Source organism: Megalops cyprinoides, chromosome 17 (genome assembly GCF_013368585.1).
Source record: "Megalops cyprinoides isolate fMegCyp1 chromosome 17, fMegCyp1.pri, whole genome shotgun sequence".
Lineage (NCBI taxonomy): Eukaryota > Metazoa > Chordata > Actinopteri > Elopiformes > Megalopidae > Megalops > Megalops cyprinoides.
Genome location: NC_050599.1, coordinates 17129218 through 17152836, shown reverse-complemented (window position 1 = coordinate 17152836; position 23619 = coordinate 17129218). Strand labels below are relative to the sequence as shown.

Genomic DNA, 23619 nt, shown 5'->3' with positions numbered 1-23619 from the left:
CTCTGTGACTCTCCATGCATTCATCCAACACTAATGAGCCCACTGCACCATGTTACAAAAACATGTTTAGTGATTTTGAGAACCAGGCCATACACACTCACATAAACAACCATGAAATAAAAGTAATGATAATGGTAATGACAATAATAATGGCCATATGATGCACATAAATGCACATTTGCTCACAGTTATCACATACAATGAGACATGGAGATAGCCCTTGCTAAAGTGATACCTATCACAGCTCTGATTACATTCATTTGGCAGGAGACACTACCCAGAGTGACTCATAAAGCGAAGTTACATATGTGCGTGTAATAGGGCCGCAAGAACAACCTTTACATCTAGTGAGGGTCAGCCCACATCTGAATGCATGGTAATATGTCACTCAGAGACACCACAACTATAGCTATTCTGAAAATGCAGACTAAGTGCTACAGTGCTCATTGTATTGCAGAAGAGATCAATCCTCAGCATGAATGCTAGGTTTAGGTCACAGGCAATTCTTGTAAATTCCTTCAGCACGTAACCCCACCAGCCCTGTAAGAGCAGCTCTGCAGCGTCTGCACAAAACCTGGAGCGGACGCCCGGAGTTCATCACGGCAGGAACTTCATAACGGAGACAGGAAGCAGAAGGGAACGTTTCGATTGTTCTGATGCCCCTCGTGATGCCAGGGCTGTTAGCATGTTGAGATCTCTATTGGCCTTGAGTAGCAGCGATACTGAGCCAGCGCAGGAAACAGTAATGCTGCCTGACACGCCTGACCTTTCCCATTAGAGTACCGCGTCTCGCTGTTCCAGTGCCCCCCCCCCCACCCCCCCTTCCTCTCATTACGCCGCTCAGCACCTTGAGCAGTGCGCCGCTTTGCTGCCGGCCTCGCTCTCTCCGGCGAACAGGGGAGTAATTAATACCCCTCCGTTCTTCGGCTCTCTTCGGGGGTGGTGCCCAGGAACACGACGCTGGAGCTCGCAGGTATTTACAAAAGTTCTAACAGGTCTTGCAACACGCTGGAGGTAGTGGGAACATGCAGGTGGGCACACATGCGACACAAATACACACACCGACGCACACTTTCAGGTAATGTATTTCTGGTGTTTTCTGCAAAATATGAACTTTATCTTAGCTTTACATTTTACATTTACTGCAGGAAGAGTAGTTTTTTTAGATTACAGAGAACCAACCTGTACTGATGAATATGGGACATATGGCAGACCTGATGTCGAAAAGAACATACGACCAAAAAAGCATGAAAATGAGAACATGGTATTTCCTGAGGGTCAGATCGCTAGAAAGCTTTGACCAAGTCAGCACACCTGAAAAGGCATGCCATTTCAAACTCTTCTCTCGGGATCTGTCTGTTCCCGCTATGGGACATAAAAAGACTCCTAAGCCCTGAGAACTCAATCATTCCTGACCGCAAGGTTCCCCTGCTTCATCAGAGCACAGATCCTTGCTTCTGACATAGTCTTAGTGTTTTCTGTGCCTGATGCAGCTTTAGTGTTCTTGGTGCATTGAAATGTACTATGGGAATCTAAGCCAGATTTCAGTGGAAGCCCTTTCATTTATAGAGGGACGAGCACTAGCAGCAATATGATTGCTCTTGGCCTGTCCAGCATCTTCAAACTTACTATACAGGCTGTGGTCAGGCGCCTTACCGGGTGGTTCATGGTTGCCAAGTACACTCATATAGCTGATATGCCGTTCACCCAGATGTGAAAAATACAATAAGAACAGCACAGTGGACCAATGGGAATTCAGGGTTCAGCAACACAATGGACACAGATCTACAGACTGCATGTTACTGAACCAGCCTGCTCTTGTGGAAAGTGAAGATTTATGTTCTGGAGGCTGCATTACTGGGCCTCAGCCTGGCACCATCTTTCTTTGTTCATGCAGATGCGCACGACAGACGAGAACAGTCATAAAACAATGAAACTCTTAAGAGGCAATGATCTCAGACTTATAATGTGCAATCTGTGTACAGGCCTCACGGACCAGTCAACCGCTGTACCATTACCATGAATCCTGGTCAACAGGTACCTACTTTAAACCAGCGTAAATATTGAAATTCCTTTCTTTTACATACAATGCCAATCCACAGTAATCCCCACCTCCCCAGCCCAAAGTCACTTGCTAAGCTAAAATTCATTTTATTTCTCTTGGTTAAAAAAAAGGAGCATATCTAATGCTACTAATATATTCTGTGAAGGATTTCCGTTCTGTACTCTGAAATATAATCACATTTTCCCCCTGCGATAAGGAGTGCTTCTGGCATTGCCCCGAAGCGTATTTAGCATATGATCAGTCACAGCGATCCGTGGAGTAGCGAAATCCTTCAATCCCCGTAACTCCCCTGTAGAACCCACCTCATGAGAATGTGTCTTTGCTGAGGATTTCATTGCTGGGCTCCAGGCAAAATTTAGCGAAATCCCTCAGCTGAAATCTTCTTTGATGGAACCCTGTTGATTCCTTTGAAAAGTCTGCAAAGATTGAGGAATTATACATGCTCTGTGACAGCACAAAGGTGCTGACTTTAGCAGGGTTTCTGAAACCTTTGTTTTATGACCTCAGTAGCTGTATAAATGTAATACAGACATTGTAATAGCAGATGATTGTTTTGATTTCACTGGTGCTCTTGTCTAAAACTATTGCAAGCCTCGCATCAAAATAGGAGCAGTGACACCAGCAGTTCTTTTGATGCTTCCTCCATTACGTAACCACAAAGAACCATCACATTACCTAGATAAAAATTTGATGCTATGATTTTGTATGAAATCCTTTGACCCCTGTCAATCTATCTCTATCTGCATCTTTGTGTATACGTGTATTGTTTGTCTGTGTATGTTTGTGTGTGTGTGTGTGTGTGTGTGTGAGTGTGTGCAATTGTGAAGCTTGTGAATCAGTTCAGACACAGACTGACAGGAATGAACCACGGCCCTTGCTGGAACTGTAATATGTGAAGTCGCACACATGTATGACCAGTGTGACTCACGGGTAACACTGGGGGACAGGACACCGATCACATTGGCTCCTCCCACCTCTCGCCCACGAATGAAAAGAGAGAATGCGAGCTGTTCTTTACTGATACATCACACACTGGAATTGCTTTCACAGATCCAGCACCCTGGAGTCATGCAACACTCTGAGCTGTCCTTCAGGAGCTCCACCAGCAGAACCAAAGAAGGGAAATAATTGCGTTACCACACCTGGCAATGAAAATCAGGGTGGAATCTGTAGGGACAGCTACAGCAATGCACTTTCCACATATAGCTTAGTGTTTATAAGGGAACGCCACAGGATTTGTAAAATGCCATATATGTGAGCTTCACATACATTCAGCCAAACAGCACACAGGGGGAAGGGGGTGAATGCATTCATACATCAACTCTATGGACATAACTGCTAAAAGGCAAGGGAAAGAAAATTCCTTACATTTCTATGGGTATTACAACAAAACGAGTCAAGGCCGTAGCCCCTAGTACAATGAGACAGTTAAAATACACTGTCAGCACTTGTTTTTGTGTTTTTGTGCTTCTCCATAATGGATGATCTATTTGATAAGAGTGAAATCTATTTTTGCATATGAATTTGCCCTTTACTCGCAGTGATTGTAAAATAACTTTGTAAAATGCTTAAGCACTTCACACGTGTAGAAAGTCCTTGCTACAATGAACAGACTGCTTGAATGAGTTTTTTCTACTAACACATAAATCTAATTTTGTCTTGTTTTGGTGCCCAATTGTTTAGTGAAAGAGAACATCTTCAAGAGTCCTCAGAGTACTTTAAGCCAAAGCAAAAGCTGGTAGTGTTAATTGTGATCGCACTGCACACAGAAACATTGGTTTGAGAAGATGTATTAACCTCATGTTTGTTATGAAAACTGTGATCCTTGATTGCTTAGTATTCTGTAGACACAACCACGCACTTGAAAAGAAAAAGCCTCCCAGTTGGCAAAGCTAAGCTAAGCTCTTTCTGAACAATCTTCCATCAGAAGTTCTTTGTGTTTTATTGATTGGAGTAAACTCAAATCATTTTTCAGATCTTTATTTAATTTTGTTGCATATATGAATATGAATGTCCTCTATTAAAATGTTATCACAGTTAAAAAGTGTTAAAAGCGTGCTTAAAGCTGTGATTTACTGCGATTTGCTGTGAAACACTGTACAATTCCATGATAAAGAGTATTCTGGCTCCAGAACAAAATGTAGTGTGAATGTTGTGGTGTGCTGACTGAAGAGGATGGCAGGTGTGGAAGTCAGCCTGCATGTACATCAAATCAAAACATATGTTCACATGTGGCGGCGCTCTCAAATCTGACCCAGCTAAGAGTTCTTCCATTAGCCTTTGGGCAACATGGTGCATGAATGGCATTTGAAAGACAGCAATAAAAATGCCGTGGATTGGGGGAGAACCATGGCGCCAAAGGAGCATGTCCCACTGCTGGCAGCCTTGGGCACAAAGCTCTCTCGAACTGCGGAGAGAAACGAGATCTTGCACCTCGTCTCACATCTCGGCAAAGAAAACAGAGAACAATGCTGGCTGAAGCCCCCACGCACCTGCAAGCTCTGCTATTTAATCCCACAGGCAGCAATCCTTATTTCCTCCATCTGTCTGAGTCTATTGTGTGCGCAAATGCCTTCACCTGCCATGATGTCTCGTTTTAATATCAAATTCTAAGTCATGGAGAAAGATCAAGCCTCATCCCCAGGCGGCCGGGACAGAAGTCTCACGGATCACCTTAACGAAAAGGCCAGGGACTTTTATATGCATCATGTTCAGAAAGTCCACAGATTTTGTTGTGCATAAACAAGTCACACTAACAGAAAAAGTGACATTTATGGGGGATTCAAGCTCACTCATTTCCACAGCTATTGCTCGTTTTGTAAAACGCCGGTGTTTCAGTCCCAATGGAACTGAAATTTTAGCATTTAACTTTGCAGTCAGAGAGATTCTTCTGCTGCGCTGCGGTGGCACCAGGGGTTTATCAAAGATAGAAAACTGAGTGGCATTTTGGGTATTCATATTTTCTGCCTGAGGAAATGGGAAATGCTTATTATTAGCTCATAAACTACGGAAAATGGAATTTAGAAAAAAAACTAAAATTTCCACTGTAAGATCAATATACCCTTCCTGTCAAGTATAACCACAGAGAAAGTGAAGGTTTTATCTGAAGCACATTTTGCATGCTGTCCATTCATAAAGCTGAATATTTTACTGAAGACGTTCAGATGACATACTTTTATCAAATGTCCCCCCTGGGATTTGAAGCTGAAATCATCAAGATACAATATCCACTGACCAAAAATATATAAACAACATTCATTTTTACATGTTTCACTTTGGCTTATTTATAGTTACTAGAGAGGTTTATGGGAAGAAATACCCTGTCTTGCCTTTCAGTCTAAAACGCAGCAGGCTATGAATACTGCATGGTAATTAAAGAAAGATAATATCTAAGGACCTGTTGATTGTAAAGAAAAGACCTTTACTTTGTCTAGCCTGAGTCTGAATCTGATGTTCAGTGTTAAAATTACACACAGTCAAATTAGCTGTTATCACACTCCTGCTGTCTCCAATGACTACTGCATGTTCATATACCTCATGTCTGCTCTTTATCTAAAATCCCCCACTTGTTCCAGCACTTATTCCAGCACTGTTTATCCCTTGAGTTATTCTGAAATTGCCCTTCTGAGTATTTCCATTGTGCCTGAGGCCTCTGCTGCTCAAGCCACTCAAAACATCAATATGTTCAGCACGTATGTTCATTCAGTGCATTTGTCCGGTTATTTTAATTTCCCAGGCCCTCCTGCATCATGCTCATTCTTACCAGCCTAACATTCAGCTCTCACTCAAACACCTCCATACCCAGGAGACCCTCTCCTTGTTGCCTCTCTTTCTCTACCTCTGAACTTTGGCAAATCAAAGATAAAAATCCAATCTGAATGGCCCTGTGCTTAACCATTGCGCAGCACACCCTTACTGTTACCTGCTGTTGCTAAGATACTCAGTGGCTGCTTCACTTACATCTAACCTCAATCTTAAATTTAATTTAACACATACAGATGTGAACAAACAAGATGTCATCCATCTGCCCTTGCATGCTCTACAGTAAGAGCATCTGCCTGTCCTTGCATCTGCTAGGAGTGCCTACACGTCCTTGCATCTGCTAGGAGCGCCTGCCTGTCCTTGCGCGTAGTGAGACCATCATCCCTGTGAAGAGGACCGACAGGAGAGAGGAAGAAAGGGTTAACCTAAAGCTGTGAGTTAAAAGGAGTACAAAGGATCTTGCATGCGCGCTGATATCTCCCTGCACCTTCGCCGCTCCTGTATTTACTGGCCTTGTTAATATCTGAGTGATTTACAGCATCTGAAGAGCCATGAAATCATTCTGCCGTCTCAGAGATCAGTCGCTGCGTGGAGAGGGCGATTCATCGCATTCTCTGCGCATCAAGGTCTCCCTCCGCCTGACTGACAGGTTTTGGTGGCGTTACTTGTCATCTCTCGAGCTGCACACGCATTTTACCATCTCTGTGACTGCCTCTTACTTGGAGAATTCCCCCGCAGGCTGACAAAAGAACACAAAATGCAAGTTGTTGTTTTTTTCCCCCACACAGAATTAGTTGTATAATTGGTAGAACACTTGACGGACACATCAAATGAATTCACATTTTGCTGGAACAATAACAAAAAAAGAATCACTCCCTCCCTTCAAAATGTCTATCCATTCTATTCAGCACAAAAATCTAAAAACATGTGCTATTATAAAAAAACATTGATAGTGGTTGATTTAAATAACCACCAAACTCACAACAGTGCTTTAAAAGCAAAAAAACATTACTTGCTTAAACTCATTACTCGGTAATAGCGTAAAGATAAAATATACTGTTGTCAAACTGAGAGGCCTTAGCCTTTGTTTCCATAGCCTTCACAAAGGCTTAACTGAAGGCCATTTCTGTTCAGTGGTTCTCTAACCAGCCCCTCAGCCAGGAACATCTACAGTCAGAACACTCAATGAATAATTAATTAAAAATCCAAGTAATTAGAGTGTGAACAGGCATGTTTCCCTAGGTCCACGCAAAAGACTGTTATTATAGGTTATTATGTAATATTATCCAAAGTTCTCCTACCACTTGGCCTTGATAGAGTTAGTGACTCATAATACACCAAGAAAACTGACAGATTTAAAACCGTTCAACCACTCAACCAATTTAATTAACAATCACACAATCCAGATACTTAAAATTACAGTATCTGGAACTCACAAGACAGTTCCATTTAACAATTAAACTGCACTCCTCATGCAGTCAGAAATAAAAGGCTGTTGCTTGTCTCTCTGCAGGCAACGCACACTCATAACTGATTGGTCTGAATATGTCACATGGTGTCACAGTTCAGACAAATCAGATGAGAGCACACACACAGGCCAAACAACAAGCAATATCTGCATTGCAACAGATGGACAGATTTCTTTATTGTATTTTATGAATCATCTCTGATGCTCACCGCTTCCTCTTTGATACTACACCATTTGGGTCCTGGACAAACCGCAGTTTCAAACATAATGGAAATAATGGTAACATCATTAGTCATTTGTTTACCAGGGAGTATTACCTGAGGGGAGCTGAACTGCTCACATTTACACAGCTGGACCAATTACAGCCTACAACAGCATCTGACTTAGTATATGAGCCCATGCCTTACTAGTTTAATGAGTTTAGAGCCTTAAATACCACCACCTTAAATACCATTGTATCACTGCATAACAACAGTAATATTCAACATTGTGGAGATGCAGTTATGGTACACATACAGCAGGTTTAAAGTAGAACTGCTTGCCAACTAAATTGTTATATTGTCTGTGATATTTTCGGGAAGTGATTCTTAAAATTGCAATTCCTCCCAAGGATATGTTTCAAGGGCACGATTTGTTTCCTGGGGTTGATGAAACTGGAGCACTGCTACTGGTAGACGCTAACTGAACTTCTGAAATTCGCTTATATGAGAATGTTGCTCCTCAGCATACTAAAATGTTTCCCCCTGTGTAACATCCACTGTGATCAGGTAAATGTCACACCGCAGGGATGTGAAAGTGAAACGCAAGGGTAGCAAAGGTGAAATAGGGCCAACGGTGGAGAAATCTGGAGATTTCTGCCGCAGAGTTTTCAGCTGCACTTTCAGTAGTTCCCTGTGAATTATCTTTCTGGCAGTCCTACGAGGTTGGTTGTTTCTCTGTTGCTGGGCATTTCCACAGAGAAAGGTAATTTGATTATCAATGTCTGTGTAATTTTCTGAAAGCCTATTATCTTGGAAGTTGCGCAGATATGAGGATCAGGTCCTGTGCATGTTTCATTTGGTAATTGTCTTTCTATGTTCAGCTTTGCCATTACCTCAGCGTATTCTTTCCCATTTCTTGGGGACCAGAACGCTCCAGAATAAAGATTAAGGGTTTAAATGGATGATGGTGAAAGAGCACTGCTGCCCTGAACACCTGATAGGACACTGGTTCACAGGCTAATCTTAATCCCTCCTTCCATGGCATGTACAGTATTGTGGAAGAGATTGCTTGAAAGGTTAGTCAAATCTGATGGCTTGACCTTTTCGATATCTGGTCCATCACATGGTGCAATGGCGAGACTAATTTCATCAATCATACTGCTGCCTTTCCCTGGCAGACTGCATCTTTTAAATCTTACTTTGAAACAGACAGCCAGCTCAGCTGAATGGATTTATGATCGAAGCAGGCAATACTATTTGCATTGACACTCCTACAAATGTATTAGTAATGATCTAAATAAAGTTTGGTCATACTTCACAATAAGTGGCACGTATATTTGCATATTTACACTCTGCCTACAACTGTTAAACCTGTTTGTAGATTGTGTGATTACACATGTGTAAAAACCTAAATCGTACGTACAAAATAGGAACTATGCAGTTATAAATAATACCAAGTTTGTACTTACAGTCACTTAATGTGCAAAGATTTGCTATTTTTGCTTGATATGCTCAAAGCATATGCACTTGGTCCAAAAATAATTAATAATATTACCTTCCCAATTATGTCAGGAACAGTTAAAAACCATGCAATTATTTTCTGATGTCTTATCATCACCCACAGCACATATTCATAATTCATATGCAACATGCCACAAGAATGCAGAGACAATTAACAGTCACAAATATGTCCCGTATGGGGAATGGTTTCAACCTGTAATGCTGTTTGGCAACATGAACAGTTCTGTATAGGGAATAGTTTCTCACAATGTCAAAACAGTGTCAAAAGTATTTGCATTTGCCAAGCAGAATATGTATTTGTGAAACAAAATTTTGCACTTACATGGCAAAGATTGTCCTTTTAACTTCCAATCCACCAGCCATTAACAGCAAGCAAGACCTTGTCTTATTCAGTTATATTCATTCACAAATAAATTAGTTAGCTAGTTGGAAAAGAAATATCGTTCAATTTCAGTTATCAAAGCAAACTCCTGAATGTGCTGTAATCATTTTAGGTAGGCAAAAAATTAAAGACACTTTTATCCAGAATAAAAGTATAAAACACCTTCTGGCTTCAATCTCTTACTCTCTGTATCCTTTGATAAAACGAAACAAAGGAAATTATTTTACATGGATTTTTTTCATGAATTCAAGGAGTGTGCAGGAACATTATTAACTCATCTGAAGAGCGGGAAAAGCTGCATCGATGCATTTTAATCTCCTTTTTTATCCATAGTTTCTGATCAGTAATATATCCATTCCTTTGATTAAATGATGTGTGTGTGTGTGTGTGTTTATGTGTGTTCATATATGCATGTATCTATCTATTATTTATACAGATTTTCTTGATATGCAGATTTGTGACAAAGTCGCTTTTAATGTTAGAGTTGTGCGTAGAATGGTAAATGATGCAGAAATGAAGAATTCAGCTCCACTTAAGAGTGACTGTGAAAGGTGCTAACAAGCCGGTTTGTTGAGACCTTTGATCAGAAACCTAGAGTCTGCAGGTAAAAGAGTCTGCCCCCTGTAGCACAGCTGCAGAATAGAAGTGCAAACAGCCTCTCCTACAGCTCGGTGACATGACTATCTTAGTTTCTTTTCAAATCTATCGCGGTGTGTGCTCATGTGTCACACATGCTTCAAAAACTCAACTCTAGAAAACTTGAAATGATTTTATGATACAGTATCAATTTCTCTGCATTGGGTTAGAACAGGTGACATGAAACTTAGGGTCACAGACAATTGGCCATCTATACCAGGAGACCTCAGCTTACACAAGAGAGACCAGGCGAGCTCCTATTAACTCACTCCATCGGGAGATTTCAGCCTCCCGTGGCTGTCTCTGTATTCTGAATGGGCCATATTAAGCATAAAAACACAACCATCTGCAGTTGCTTTAGGGACATCTGAAAGATGGACAAAATTCATGTGACCTATCACGCAAGAATGATTAAACATACCAGCTGGTAGACGTGGTGAGCCTGTCAATGCCTACCATCAGTTTAGTGAAATTATGATTTACTGTGATCACAGCACGGAGACACCGAAACAAACACTGGCACATTGTGTGACTACATTACTGATGAAAATTGAAATTGCTAAATTCAGATTCAGTTATTTTTTAAACAAGAATATTTCCAAAACAAAAGCCACACAACACAGCAGCATTCAACAGCTCCTTGCTATCAAACATTTATAAAGGTCAGGTCTTGACTAGTGTTTCATAGACAACCATATTATCTGAAAGGACCACAGGATCATTTTTGCCAAAGAATATGCTTTTGAACTCACTGTCAAACATGATACTGGGTACTACGGATAATACTTCAGATTTTCAGGTGCAAAAATAGGAATTGTAGATTGGTCAGGCTGCATAGAGTGTTTATAATATGAATCCCACAATACACTGCACTTTGTTTTCTTAATTGAAATTATTTGCTGTGAAAGAGAACACCAACATTACTATGAAATTACACTGCAGAGGGTACATTTAAGTTATCTACTACCCACAGTCCTATTCTAGTGTGGTTTTTGATGAATGAGAGCAGTTATGTGTTCCAGACCATCTTCTGCAGTTAATCACCTGGGATATTTGGCACCACACAATATATTTTCCACAGATCTGTGGCCCATATAAAATGGTTCCAACAAAGTGAAATTTACCCAAGCTCTGAATGCAACTCAAAACAGATCTAAATCCATTGGGTGCATGTAATATTTCCAGAATTGCTCTTTCTGAAGGCAGTTTGGGATAATGAGTCTGTATATACAAACAGACAACGGCATCAGAAGCTGAAATCATGATTACTGAACAACACGAGAGCACTTATGTGTCAAACAGGAGGCACAGACACAGACATGGACATCTTTAGCATCTAAAAGTAACTCCTATTATACTGACCTGGGGGTTCTCGGTAGCTAAGAATATCCTTGTTGGAAAATACACTGACAAGATACGCTAATTTACTGTGACTCCCCACCGTGGGGCCAACTATAAATATTTCCCAGAGCCCGTTAAACCTATCAGCTCTGTCAATTCTTACGGTAGGGAAAAGAGGTGAAACGAACACACAGACTGCACCGGCTTCTTTCCATTTGCAGGTTTTTACGCGGTTCAGCGCGACAACTCTTGCTCGACAAGAGCTTCTGACATTCCAAGCAATCTCTCTCTCTCTCTCTCTCTCTATATATATATATATATATATATATATATATATATAAATATATTTATATATAAAACATGTCTACTGTTGATACCACATGCATTGTCAATAAACTTCTATTGCTACCGTGTGGTGTTTAAACCCTGCACAAATCCTGCCCGTTTCGCTGCATTCTCGTCTAGTCTGGCACCCTTTCCCCCCTACAGCTGGTGGAGTCTCTATCCCGTGCAGCGCGCGGTAGCGGCAGCAGCTGCACGTGAGCCCCTTTGTGTGACTCTGTGCGCTCCCCGGTCTCATCTCCAGTCGGTACCGCATCAAAGACGGGCTCCTCCGTCGGTGACAAGTGCAGAACAGAACACCAGCGTTATACGCCCGGTAGCAACTCCAAAGCAGGGGTTTGCGTTAATAGTTCACGTCTGTCCTTAAAAACTGACATGCAGCTCTGAGAACAGCTGCGGGGTCTTGCCGGCTCAATTTGTGCATTCATAAAACATAAACATGTAGTGCTAGTTATTGTTCACATTGCTGCTGCGGTTGCAGGACATTGACCGTGAATCGAACATTTGACCGGTAATTTTAACTTACCAGCTGCATGCCACATATAAAGGCCAGCGTACACCGGCCACTGCAACAACCCATGATTAACCGGCCACTTAAGATCCCCGTTCCACGTGGATCACTGTAACTCCAAAATCCCCAATCCCTTTGGTATTGACCAAGCAGTTCCAGCGAGAGGCCACTCCGTGCAGGTGACGTGCTGTAGGACCGATTCGTTTCCACGCGCTATTCATCAATTAGAATTGCCTTCTTGTCTGCGTAACATCACTTCGTGCCCACGATAAAAAACACTATATCCAGTTATAAAGGTATGAAAACACAACTAATCAATAATCCGGTGGGCTATCTCAGAAAGCACTTTGGAGTTGCCGATGCTTGTTGTGCCAGTACAAGAATTGTTAAAGTCCGTTTGTTCTGGCTCATAGACTATTTACTTAAAACAACAGTATGCATTAGAAACCAAATCCTAGTTAATGCAAATAAAAACAAAGCGCATGCTTGCACCGACAGGTATTTAAACTTGAACGGGAAACGTATCCGTAAATTACAAAGGAAGCCAAACTAGCGACCATAAAAACGCTCCGTCCAAATGCCCATCTTATTGTCCTGTGTGGAATGAGCTATGCCAATCTTTTCACCACAGCCCCTGTTATAGACAAAGCGTTACAGTGTTGTTTACGGCGATGAGGCTGCTCTCTTCGCTCCTCCCTCCATAGATAGGTTGTCCAGGTCGTAAGATACAGGAGCATTTACCCAGATAATGACGGCAGGAGAAAGTCAGCTGCTGTTATCTTTCAGAACGAGACAGGACAATGTGGTTGTCGAGCAAAGAGCGTTAGACGGAGCTCCGTTATGTGTGCTCTTTCAGTTTTGTCAGGCGAAGCAGCCCAGCACGGGGAAGATTGAATGGGAGAGATTTCCAGTTCCTGTCCGAGATCGGCAGAGCTGAGCTGTTTGTGTCTTCACAGCTGAATATCCTCAGCTGCTGAATTCATTGCTCCGTGTCCCTTGTGCCTCATGATTTTTATTCGCATCTATCAATAACAGCTAACGCTATTAAGATCAGTGACAGTGACGCTACAGTAGTCCCAGAAAATGGACAATAGCGAGATGCTAGTGCACCTTGTGCCGCCAGAGCAACCATCTGACGCTCCAGATTGAATGAACCGCACGCAGTGTCATTCACGATGGGGAAGCGGCTAGGTTCCTTTCTCATGCTGAGCTGGAGACTGATGCGATACTCAGTTCATCTGAAGACCCGGCCTTCCTTACATACGAGATTAGCTTTTTCCTGCTTTTTTTTTTCTCAGCGGGCGTGAGGGGTATAGTTATGATCATATTTTTAAGTAACGATTATTACTTGCCTCTCATGTGTGAAAGTGTATTCAAAATAGTATCTTAATGTCGATCGACACTTGATTGCCCATAGTTCAGATGCACAATGTCTTTCCTTCTGCAAAAATGAACCTGAAGGTTCGTTTTCTAATCGGTGTAGCATTTTATCAAAGTACATATAGATTATAATAGATTACATAATATTATGTTATGTAGTTCATTAAAAGAATATATATATATATATATATATATATATATATATATATATATATATATATATATATATATATGTGTGTGTGTGTGTGTGTGTGTTCAAAAGATAAATGATAATAACATCTTAGCTCTCCCTCTCTCTGAATGTTTATAGTAGGACTTAATTACCTCCATAATCTTGAGTGACAGGACAGTATCCTGAATTTACTTTTTGATTTCCCGGGGTAATGACCTGTGACATCCATCCACTTTGAGCATGTTTTTTTTTTTTTTTTTGCTCTGCAGCAAAACAGAAGAGGCAGCGCTTGTCCTGTACAATATCCACCGTTTTCCCTTGAATAACCCCTGAAACTGATACATAAAGAGATATAGAAAAAGGAAAGTAATATGTTTATTACTTATCTGTGCCCAACAGATGCTTTCTGCTGGTACAGTTCGGCTCCGGGGCTGAATTGCTGTGACATTTTAACTTTCAAGCTGGATGAATGTCACAGGCGATTCAAATGCAGCCCTCACGAGCGGTGTAAACAGTGGCGTATTAAAGCAGCCCTCACGCACAGTGCAAACAGCGCGGTGTATTGCGGTGTCTCACATCCCTGGTTTCCCGGATCGTTTCTCAGTGTCCCTTCCAAGAATGTGCCTGGCTAGAAAGGAACCTAACATTACCAAGTATATGGTCATTTTAGTGGCGAACCTATTCAAACGCGACTCCAGTTTGCGTTTAACTACCACCCTCAAATACAGCGCTAAACTGGTTGTCATGGCAATGCAAGCTCGCGCGGGATGTTTAGTTTATATAGGAAGCTCAAACCAGTTTAAAACTCGTGGTATTCGACAGTTAGGCTAGTCAGAAGCCAGCTAGCTAATGCTACCACTACCCAAAAAGAACCTCTTCAGCTGCAGTTTGGAGCACTTGGACCCTGCTGACTATACCTGTAACTGGAAAACATCACCCACCATGCATCAAATACAGCTTTACTTCTTCTGAAGATGAACACCCACCCAAATGCTGTAATAACGGTACGAGAACATCGAACATGCTCATGCTTAGGTGTCTCTCTTAACCAAACTATAAGGAGCAGTCAGAGAAAGAATCAAAACTTTGCTGACCTGACAGACATGTACGAAGGAGATGTAAGTCCTTGAGTGGACAGCAACTCTGCACATGCCTTATTTTACAGACCAAAGAGAGTACACGTTAAATATATTTTAATTATTTAGTTTAGTACTGTTAGCTCATCGGGGTTGGACAACTGTGTTAGTTATGTTGAAGAAATAATACAAAAATCTTTGGTTAACTGTACGCTAGCCAATTTAGCTAACATGCTAGGTATCTGACACTAAACACTAGGGTTAGCACTTAGCAGCAAAAAATAGCAATCTGTTCCACAAGGAAGACAAGATGATGTAGCGAAATCATAGCTAAACTAGATAACTGACACAAATAAGCGACATGAATAGAAAAATATAGTTGCAGACAGCATTAAACGAGGGCCAAGCAATATGGCGCCAAGCTGACTGTGTACTGTTCACAAAACAGTCAGCGGTACTTCGCCCCGTACGGTTTCATGGAGTAAAGAAAGTGCTTAGGTTGTCGAGTGTGTGGCCGTATTTTGGCTGATGGCCTTATTGGGTGACTTATGAAATAGTTACAAACAAAATTAATAGCGCGCTATAAAGATGATATGGACATGAGATTTGTATTGAATGTCTTGTGAGAAGTGTAAAAATGTGTACAATAGGGGCTAAAATTTGTTTGCCTTACAGGGCCTCATCGACTGTCAGAACAACACAGTGCTGAGTACATGTTGCTGCTACGTGTCTCCCTGAAGCATTTTACTTAGTGTGTCAAGTTCCCGACGTGGTGCTTGGTTCATGGGAGTATAAGGGTAAGGTACATAACAACATTTCTTAGGTTTATACAAATAACTTAAGCATCGTTAGGTTAATACAAATAGAGACATATATACCAAACTGGATAGCTAAGTACCACAACTTTGTTTATTCCTTAAGATAAAATAAATTGACCAAAATGATTGTATAATTGTATGCTGAATATGCTTTATCCCCCCTGTTTGCTGTCCCTTTTATGAGTTATCGGTTGGTTACATCAGGCTTGTCCCGCTGACAACCACTACACTCATGTAGGAGTGCTGGGGTGTGGCGAATGCAACCCTCAGATACACTTCTATGACAGCTGTGACTACTTTTCACACTACAAGTCCAGCACATTACAGTGAGTTATGTGCCTGTTTGAATATGGGCATGGCATGCCTACGAGCAGCAAGATGGGTAATATCTGCTGACGTACCGGCCCCTGTTTGCATGGGACCCATGTAAATATCCCCCGCCGTTGTTGTTTCTTGGTCATCATTGGCTGATGACATGGCTGGGATCGAATGTGGGTTGTAGAGCTCAGCTTGTAGTTAAGGTGAACACCTTAACCACTGAGCTACTCGCGAGCCCCAATTATATGAATTACAATGCAGCTTTAATGTTTTCCATATGGTGTGCAAAGCTAAATTCATGCTACAACATTTTTTTCACAGGACAGCATGCAGAACTGTAATAATTGTGTAAGTGTTGCCTTTCCTGAAAAGGGATGAGACCTGTCATACACAAGGGGGCAGCACATTTATTTCTGAGAGTGAGATAAGGGCAGCCCAGGAACAGAGTCAAGTGATTGAAGTTGCTCTGACACAATATAACCTGTATTTAACTTAAATACACAAACTCCTTTTGCACAGCTCGTAAGAATGAACAATTCTGAATTCTTGTGCAAGAGTGAACTACTGTGTTTTCCTACCATAAAGCTTGTAGGATGTTAAACTACTCCATCATTGGGGTTTGTATTTATACTGATACCTGGTTTCAAAATGAATAGTCAGTACAGTAACTAATTTCATAGTGTTACTGCATTTGTTTGGTATTTGTTCTTTCAAGGTGTAATGCTACTGTAGCATTAGGTTTGAGTATGCTAATGTAATATAGTGGTATGTTGTATTCTTCATCTTAAAATAAGTACAATGACTAGAACAGTTTTTCTCTGTATAATGAATGAGAAATAGCATCACTTCCTGTTTTGTTGCAGTCACCTTGGGTTTTTTTCCCCTAAAACAACTGCCCTTCGTTATTTATCTGTGCACATTTTGACAAAACAGAGCTCACCTATAATGCTGACCACCACTAAAGCGATTTGAAACCCACAGTATGCCTATAAAGTATCTAATACTAGGTAAAACAAGACACATTGCTCCTTTATTGCTTGGCCATCACAAAGTAAAGTCTAATTCAGTAGAGAATTTAGCATGGTCGTGTTACCTGCCAGAGCAGAGGTGGACTGTGTGGACTCATTGTAGTCTAGATAAAAAGAAAGAAAGAAAATGTAAATAATCTTGAAAATGTTTTGCAGCATTTGAGCTCTGGATTTGCCATTAATAAACTGAAGGGTAAAACTTACTGAGTTGCACCTGTACTAGTTTCGCTGTCACTAAATTGGAGTGTAACTGCATGCCATTTACACATTAACTACACTTTACTTGTTACCGGGTTCAACAAGTAAGTTACATACTATAATAATTATGTAACAGGAATGTTATTGCATGTCTTTACATAATAACTACACTGTAATAGTCACTCACAATGTCACTACGCTGGTATAGTGCAGCTTAAAGCATAACCAAATTAAGTGTTATGGAAAGAGAGATATAAAAGTATTTTTCATACTTTTCGAAACTTACTGATGTGATATTCTGTCAGAAAAGATTCAGGCTGATTTGGTACACATGCTGTCTTATAAATGAACTGCAGATTTTTGAGGGGTAGGCCTATATGGCATGCCATGCACATTTTGACAAATGTAAAAGCTTCCACTTGAGTTTCCACTTGCACCATTAACAGTCATTGCATCAGTCCTGAAACTGGATCATTTCTTTCTTCTCATAGACAATTATTTCACCCATTGTCATCCAAATCTGACAAAATCCAAAACAATTACATTTTTTTCCTGCTCACAGACAGACAGACAGACAGACAGGTAGGCAGACAGAGAGGGGTAATCAAGAAATACCTCTCCACATACTGGTAGTGGTGGTAATTAGTTACAAAGACGCATCTTCATGCAATTTATGAAAGCACTGAAACATAGAGTTTGAGTTTTGAAGGGACTTTGAAAGTTGTTCTAGTTAGAGACATCAACACTTTCCACTGCATTATCAGTCAGAGCAGTTTGTTTGATACGCTTCTCAATCATGTCATGCAGCAGACCTTATGTTACCACAAGATCCTACTTTGGAGCCTTCTGGGCTTGTCACATACATCCTCATACTCCAATACAGTGAACCTCAAAAGTATGTGGACAATGATACATTTTTGTTGTTGTCCGTACTCTAGCACTTTGTATTTTAAATGACAAAAAACTACAGGGTTAAATGGCAGACTGTCAGATTTAATTTGAAGGCATTTTCATACATATCAGAAGAACCATTTAGAAATTAGGCTACAGAAAATCCAAAGTGCTGGATTACAGAGCCTAAACAACAAAAATTGGTCCCTATCCAAATATTAAATTTCAATGTAGGTTTTTCAAAAGGTATTTTTAAATACAAGTAGTTATAGTTGTTATTCATTATCATAATCAACTACTCAGTAATGACCACTATTAATGTGTTAATACACAAGGAGCTTTAATATGACAAACATGAAAAAGATAACTTCAATAATCTACAGCATCTAAAAAAAGGATTCCAGATATAAAGGTGAAAATACACTGTGCATGCCCACTTTCAGGAACATCTGTGGGGTTCATGACATTTTAGAGCTGATGTGATGTGAAATCACTCAATAGTCTCACTCACTCGTTCTCCAGTGCAAATGTTGTTGTTGAATTACTTAGCAGATGCCCTCATTTACAGCAATGACGATTATCACTTCACATCTTACATATGGTCTATAAGCTATTTCAAGAATGATCATTACGGCAGCAATTCAAGTGGGGGTACTTTGTGTAAATGGGCTCCTTGTTATATAACAAGTACACCACTGAAAGAGATGCCATGTTCCTTGATTATATGGAAGGAGTAGTTACAGTGCTGATGGCCTGGGTTTTTTTTTGGGGCATGGTTCTGTCTCAATAGACACGTATGCCAAGGGGTCACTAAGACCTGTAGCTTGTGGGAACACCTCTGTATGGCATAATTTTCAAGGACAGCCAGCTATGCCCATTTTATTCATTGTTATCTAGCTGTGACTCCAGTTGCACCTCCTGGTGACCACTGTCAGTGCTGCGCTTCACTGCCAAAAAGAGCGTAAGTCAGTGTGGTAGTACTCAAGCCCAGGATGTGTACTCAGGTCCGACTAGGTACTGCTTTCATGGGCAGTTTAATGTACAATATAGTATGTTTGTACATTATCTAAATGGTACTGCTGGATTGACTAGCTAGCCAATGAACAAACTAACTAAGGAGTTTTTGAGACATCTTTGTTTATAGACTATTAATGTTGTACAGTAGAGTTTAGTTGCAGGCTTAATGAAAGAACAAAGCCTACCTACTTCTAAAAAGTGTTTTCATCTTCAATGTGTGTGTTGTGTTTGTTAAATTAGTTGTTTGTCACTGCACAATGATATTTAAACAATGGACGAAAATTCCATTTACCTGTGTATTTCAGGGGATATTGTCACAACTGGAATGCAAGCTGACCAATAGGAGGAATGGATAGGGACTAATCATTTTATGAAGTTCTTTTCTTCGTAGGATTTATGAGTATTAATGGACAGCATGAGAAAATCAAGTAAAAATTGCACTGACATGATTTTTTTTGAAGAAAAAAAAGTAAACTGCATACTAGCCAGTTTAAAATGTATGTCACGTGGTAATTCGATTTTGAGGTATATCCTTAGGACAATGAAGCATTTTGTCACCTTCTAATTTTGCAAAATTCGAAATTACAATGTTTCGTCTCATGCCTGGTGCTCACACATACGTTCCTGTACATTTTCGTTCTTGAGTCACACAGCTGTGGGTACTCTCATGGTGATTGTCAGTTGTCTTATGGATGCCATCTTGTTTTTGATCTATCTAGGGATGGGGGCACACATTGGCAAGCTGTAAAACTTCAAATGTGCTGAAATCAAGAGGTGACATGCAGCAGGCCTGCAGGGTCGCTACTTATCATATACTGTGGCAGCAGCAGGTCTAAAATCACCCCGTCTATGGCTGCCACATCCCTTGAATCCAGCTACAGCAGGTCAGAACTGTCCCACTCTATCACCAGAACACGCCTTTAATCCAGCTACGGCAGGTCTATTAAACTGACCCCCTCTATGGCCACCACGTTCCTTTAATCCAGCTACGGCAGGTCTATTAAACTGACCCCCTCTATGGCCACCACGTTCCTTTAATCCAGCTACGGCAGGTCTATTAAACTGACCCCCTCTATGGCCACCACGTTCCTTTAATCCAGCTATGGCAGGTCTGAGCTATTGCCACTTCAGCACTTCAGTCCAGCCACAGCAGGTTTGAACCCATCCCCACTATCACCATCACACTCCTTTAATGTTTGTTTCACCTTCAGTGATCAGCTATCGTTCAGGGCGACAGTCACTCTGTAAACACACATCTCTGAAAACAGTCACGCATCATTTCATCATATTTATGTAAAAGATTTCTAATCATCCAAAAGCATCAGTGATATTAGAGCATGAATATTACGGTTCATCTGAGGCTGTAGTATAAGATAGGATTTTTATTTAATTTAGCTCTGTTTGAAAAAAAAAATCTGAAAGGATGCCAAAGCACTCTGTCTGTTGAATACATCCTCTTTATTTCCATTCAAGTTTGGTAAACTAGGCTAAACCATTTAAGAAGAAGAAATTAACAACGAGACAGCATCTGTGGCAATTGTACAAGGAGATATCGATCCTTTAAAAATTCATGAACTGCTGCAAAGCTCTTGACTTTTATCACTTTAATTTGGACACCAGACAAATGCACTTTCCACTTGGATGCTTAGGGCTAGTGTACTCTGTGATCTCCTGAACGTTTCCCTCAAACTGATAATATGTTGTTGATGTAGCTTTTTACCTGTTCTGCTTCATGGAATACTCTGTGGAATGCTCAGATACTCTATGGAAACCTTTCTTTGTTGCTGCCATTAAAGAATGTGATCCATATGATCAATGACCTTAATAACTGAACATAAAAGTTAAATATACACGTGTCAATTACTGACAATAGTTTTTACCTGTTCTACTTATACCCTATAGAAACCTTTCCTTATTGCTGTCATTCAGAAATTGTCAGTAATTATATGTTTAAGTGATATACATTTAGTCTTCATATTCAAATGTCATAACTGTGGTACACTGGCTCTTAACATGATGTAATGAGAAATCTTAACTCAGACATATGCTATAAATCCCAAGACTGCTTATCACAAATGTGGCTGTTCATTCTGTGCTCCTTCCTGGGTGAAATAAAGACTTTTACTAAGTGTAGAATATAGCTGTCTAGTCATGGATCAATCACACTGGCCTAGACCTTTCCATATATATTATGGAAGGTATGACATCTGCATTATTATACTGTATACAATATCTTTGGTAATATAGCATATACAAATACGTATTACATCTCCATACACCTGTACAGCCCATCCTAACTCATTTGCCTAGATTTTGCAAACGTATGAGCCTTTATTTTCCATGGTCCATGGTCACGTTTTTTTTTGTTTTTTTTTCCCCCAACTGACGAAAACTTACCAAGGACAGTACAAAGTCTGAAGTCCGAGATTTAGAATAGATGAGTAATCTGTTATTATTGCATGTAAATTTAAAGCCATTTCAGCAAATTATATTTCATGTGACATAGCTGTCTCTCTGCTGTGGAAACCATACAACCCCTGCCTGTTAAGGTGACTTTTTGAGGATCACCCTGATGCCTTGAAATCTAGTCCTTACATACTGATACATCCAGAAGAGGAAGTAGAAAGAACTGGAGACACTGGATTAGCACTAAGTAGAATTGCATTCTGTACTGGATTAGGAATGAATTTAATGTCTAATGATTGTGGAGATCCAAAGGGGCATGTCCAATGTAGGTATTACACTTGTAGGCTGGAGGAAATGAACGATTTTTGCTGACTAATCAAATATTCCAGGCACCCAAGCATATATTGAGATTACACATACATTACACAACGCATATAAGGAGAAACAATGCATATTAATGCACATTATGCATATAGTCCATTAAACAGCTTTTTTTAAACACATTTTTTTACTAGTTCTTCATTTTTTATTCTTTAAAAATTATTTAAAAATTAAGAGAGAATAAGATATAAACAAAAATTAAGGCGTGTACATATTTTTCTAGATGAACAGTAACTTGGTCATATTTGTCTTTCAGTTGTCTCATGAACTGTTTAAATTGGGCAGTAAGTCCATTTAGAACAGAATAGTAAGCCCCCTGACAGCATAATTCCTTTGTTTGGGGGCAGTCATTTTATGATCCCTCTTAACTTAAGGAACCTGGTATTTTATTTTGTTACTGGTATATCATCATTGTCAATACTAAAACGTGTGTTAGTATTGATATACGATGTCAATTGAAACTTTCAGATGAAAGAGAACTTGCCATACATACATTCTTAAATACATTTAAGCAGAATCGAACTGAAGAATAGAACAGAGAACAGAATAGAACTGTAGTGATCATAGTCTACCCCAACAAATAACCTTTATGATTTAAGCTATTTTCTGTTGGCAGCAGGATACAAAACAAAACAATGTCTTAAATTCTGAATGACTTATCCCAGGTTCACAAACACAGACAAATGGTTATTATACAGTTTTGTTTTTTGTGTTCTGTGGAGAACATCAGATTGTACTATGGCTGTGAACATGAATTCTACAGAGACAGGCTCATTATAGATGTTCACTCATTTCAGCTATTAAGTCCATTTACAATGCCCTCAGAAAGGGCATTGTAAATGGACTAAGACTAATAATTAGTCTTTTAAGCAAGAGAGAGAGGGAGGAGGGGAAAGGGATGGGCAGTAAAGGATGGCACAGCGCACCCTAGTGTTCTAGTGTGTAAATTCAACCCTTTTTATCACGGTTTGACAATACTCTATTCTTACATACATACTAACACTGAATTCAGAATTTTGTGATCCTGACTTTTATTGATTTATAAATTGATGAAAACATCATAACCGTTGCTGATCCTAATAGAAAAAAATCCTCTACCACATACAGATCCAAATGACACAGAATACAAACCCCATTCATTGCCATTATGTGTTATATACAGTTAATACAGTATGACTTTAAAGTCATCAGTCTATATGAATGGGGATCATAGAGGTTGTCTGTATGAGTCAGCTAGACTAATAAGTCATTTTGATTAACTGTCATTTTGCATTGTTGCCAGTGTCTGTGGTTGTCAGGTTTAAAGAGTTTTGCAATGGTTAAACGTCCCTTTACAATCATATTAGTGGTGTAGGAACCACCAGTTAACAGACATCAGTAATGGTCTAGTGAATCAGTGAATAGTCTAGTACTCAGCAGTGCTTGACATCAATATCGTTTCCAATAGCCTGCACTTGATTTGCATTACTCATGGGTCAGTTTGAGACTGCATTTTCTTATGAAAAACTCAGTTTTAAGCTGCGCATTAACTGTAATTGAAGCGCAAGTGGCTGGATGTGGCTTGCGTGTAATATTCCATTCATTGCCTCACAGCAGGGGCCTGTGATTGTGTGCTAGGAATCCGATGATAGCAGCGTTATAAAAAGCCAGGCTCAGTATGCATCCTGTCTCCCGGGACACACAAGCCGCCAACCAATCAAAACTGC

The 23619-nt window shown here is 40.2% G+C and overlaps 1 protein-coding gene across 1 annotated transcript in view; it reads right to left on the bottom strand.

The window, feature by feature from the left end:
* Positions 1-13382, bottom strand: part of nkain2 (sodium/potassium transporting ATPase interacting 2) — a 101279-nt gene extending 87897 nt beyond the window's left edge. The window contains exon 1 of the mRNA XM_036549951.1: positions 12244-13382. Within this exon, the coding sequence (XP_036405844.1) occupies positions 12244-12297 (54 nt within the window). The 5' untranslated portion in view covers positions 12298-13382. The remainder of the gene's footprint in view (positions 1-12243) is intronic.
* Positions 13383-23619: the final 10237 nt, after the last annotated feature.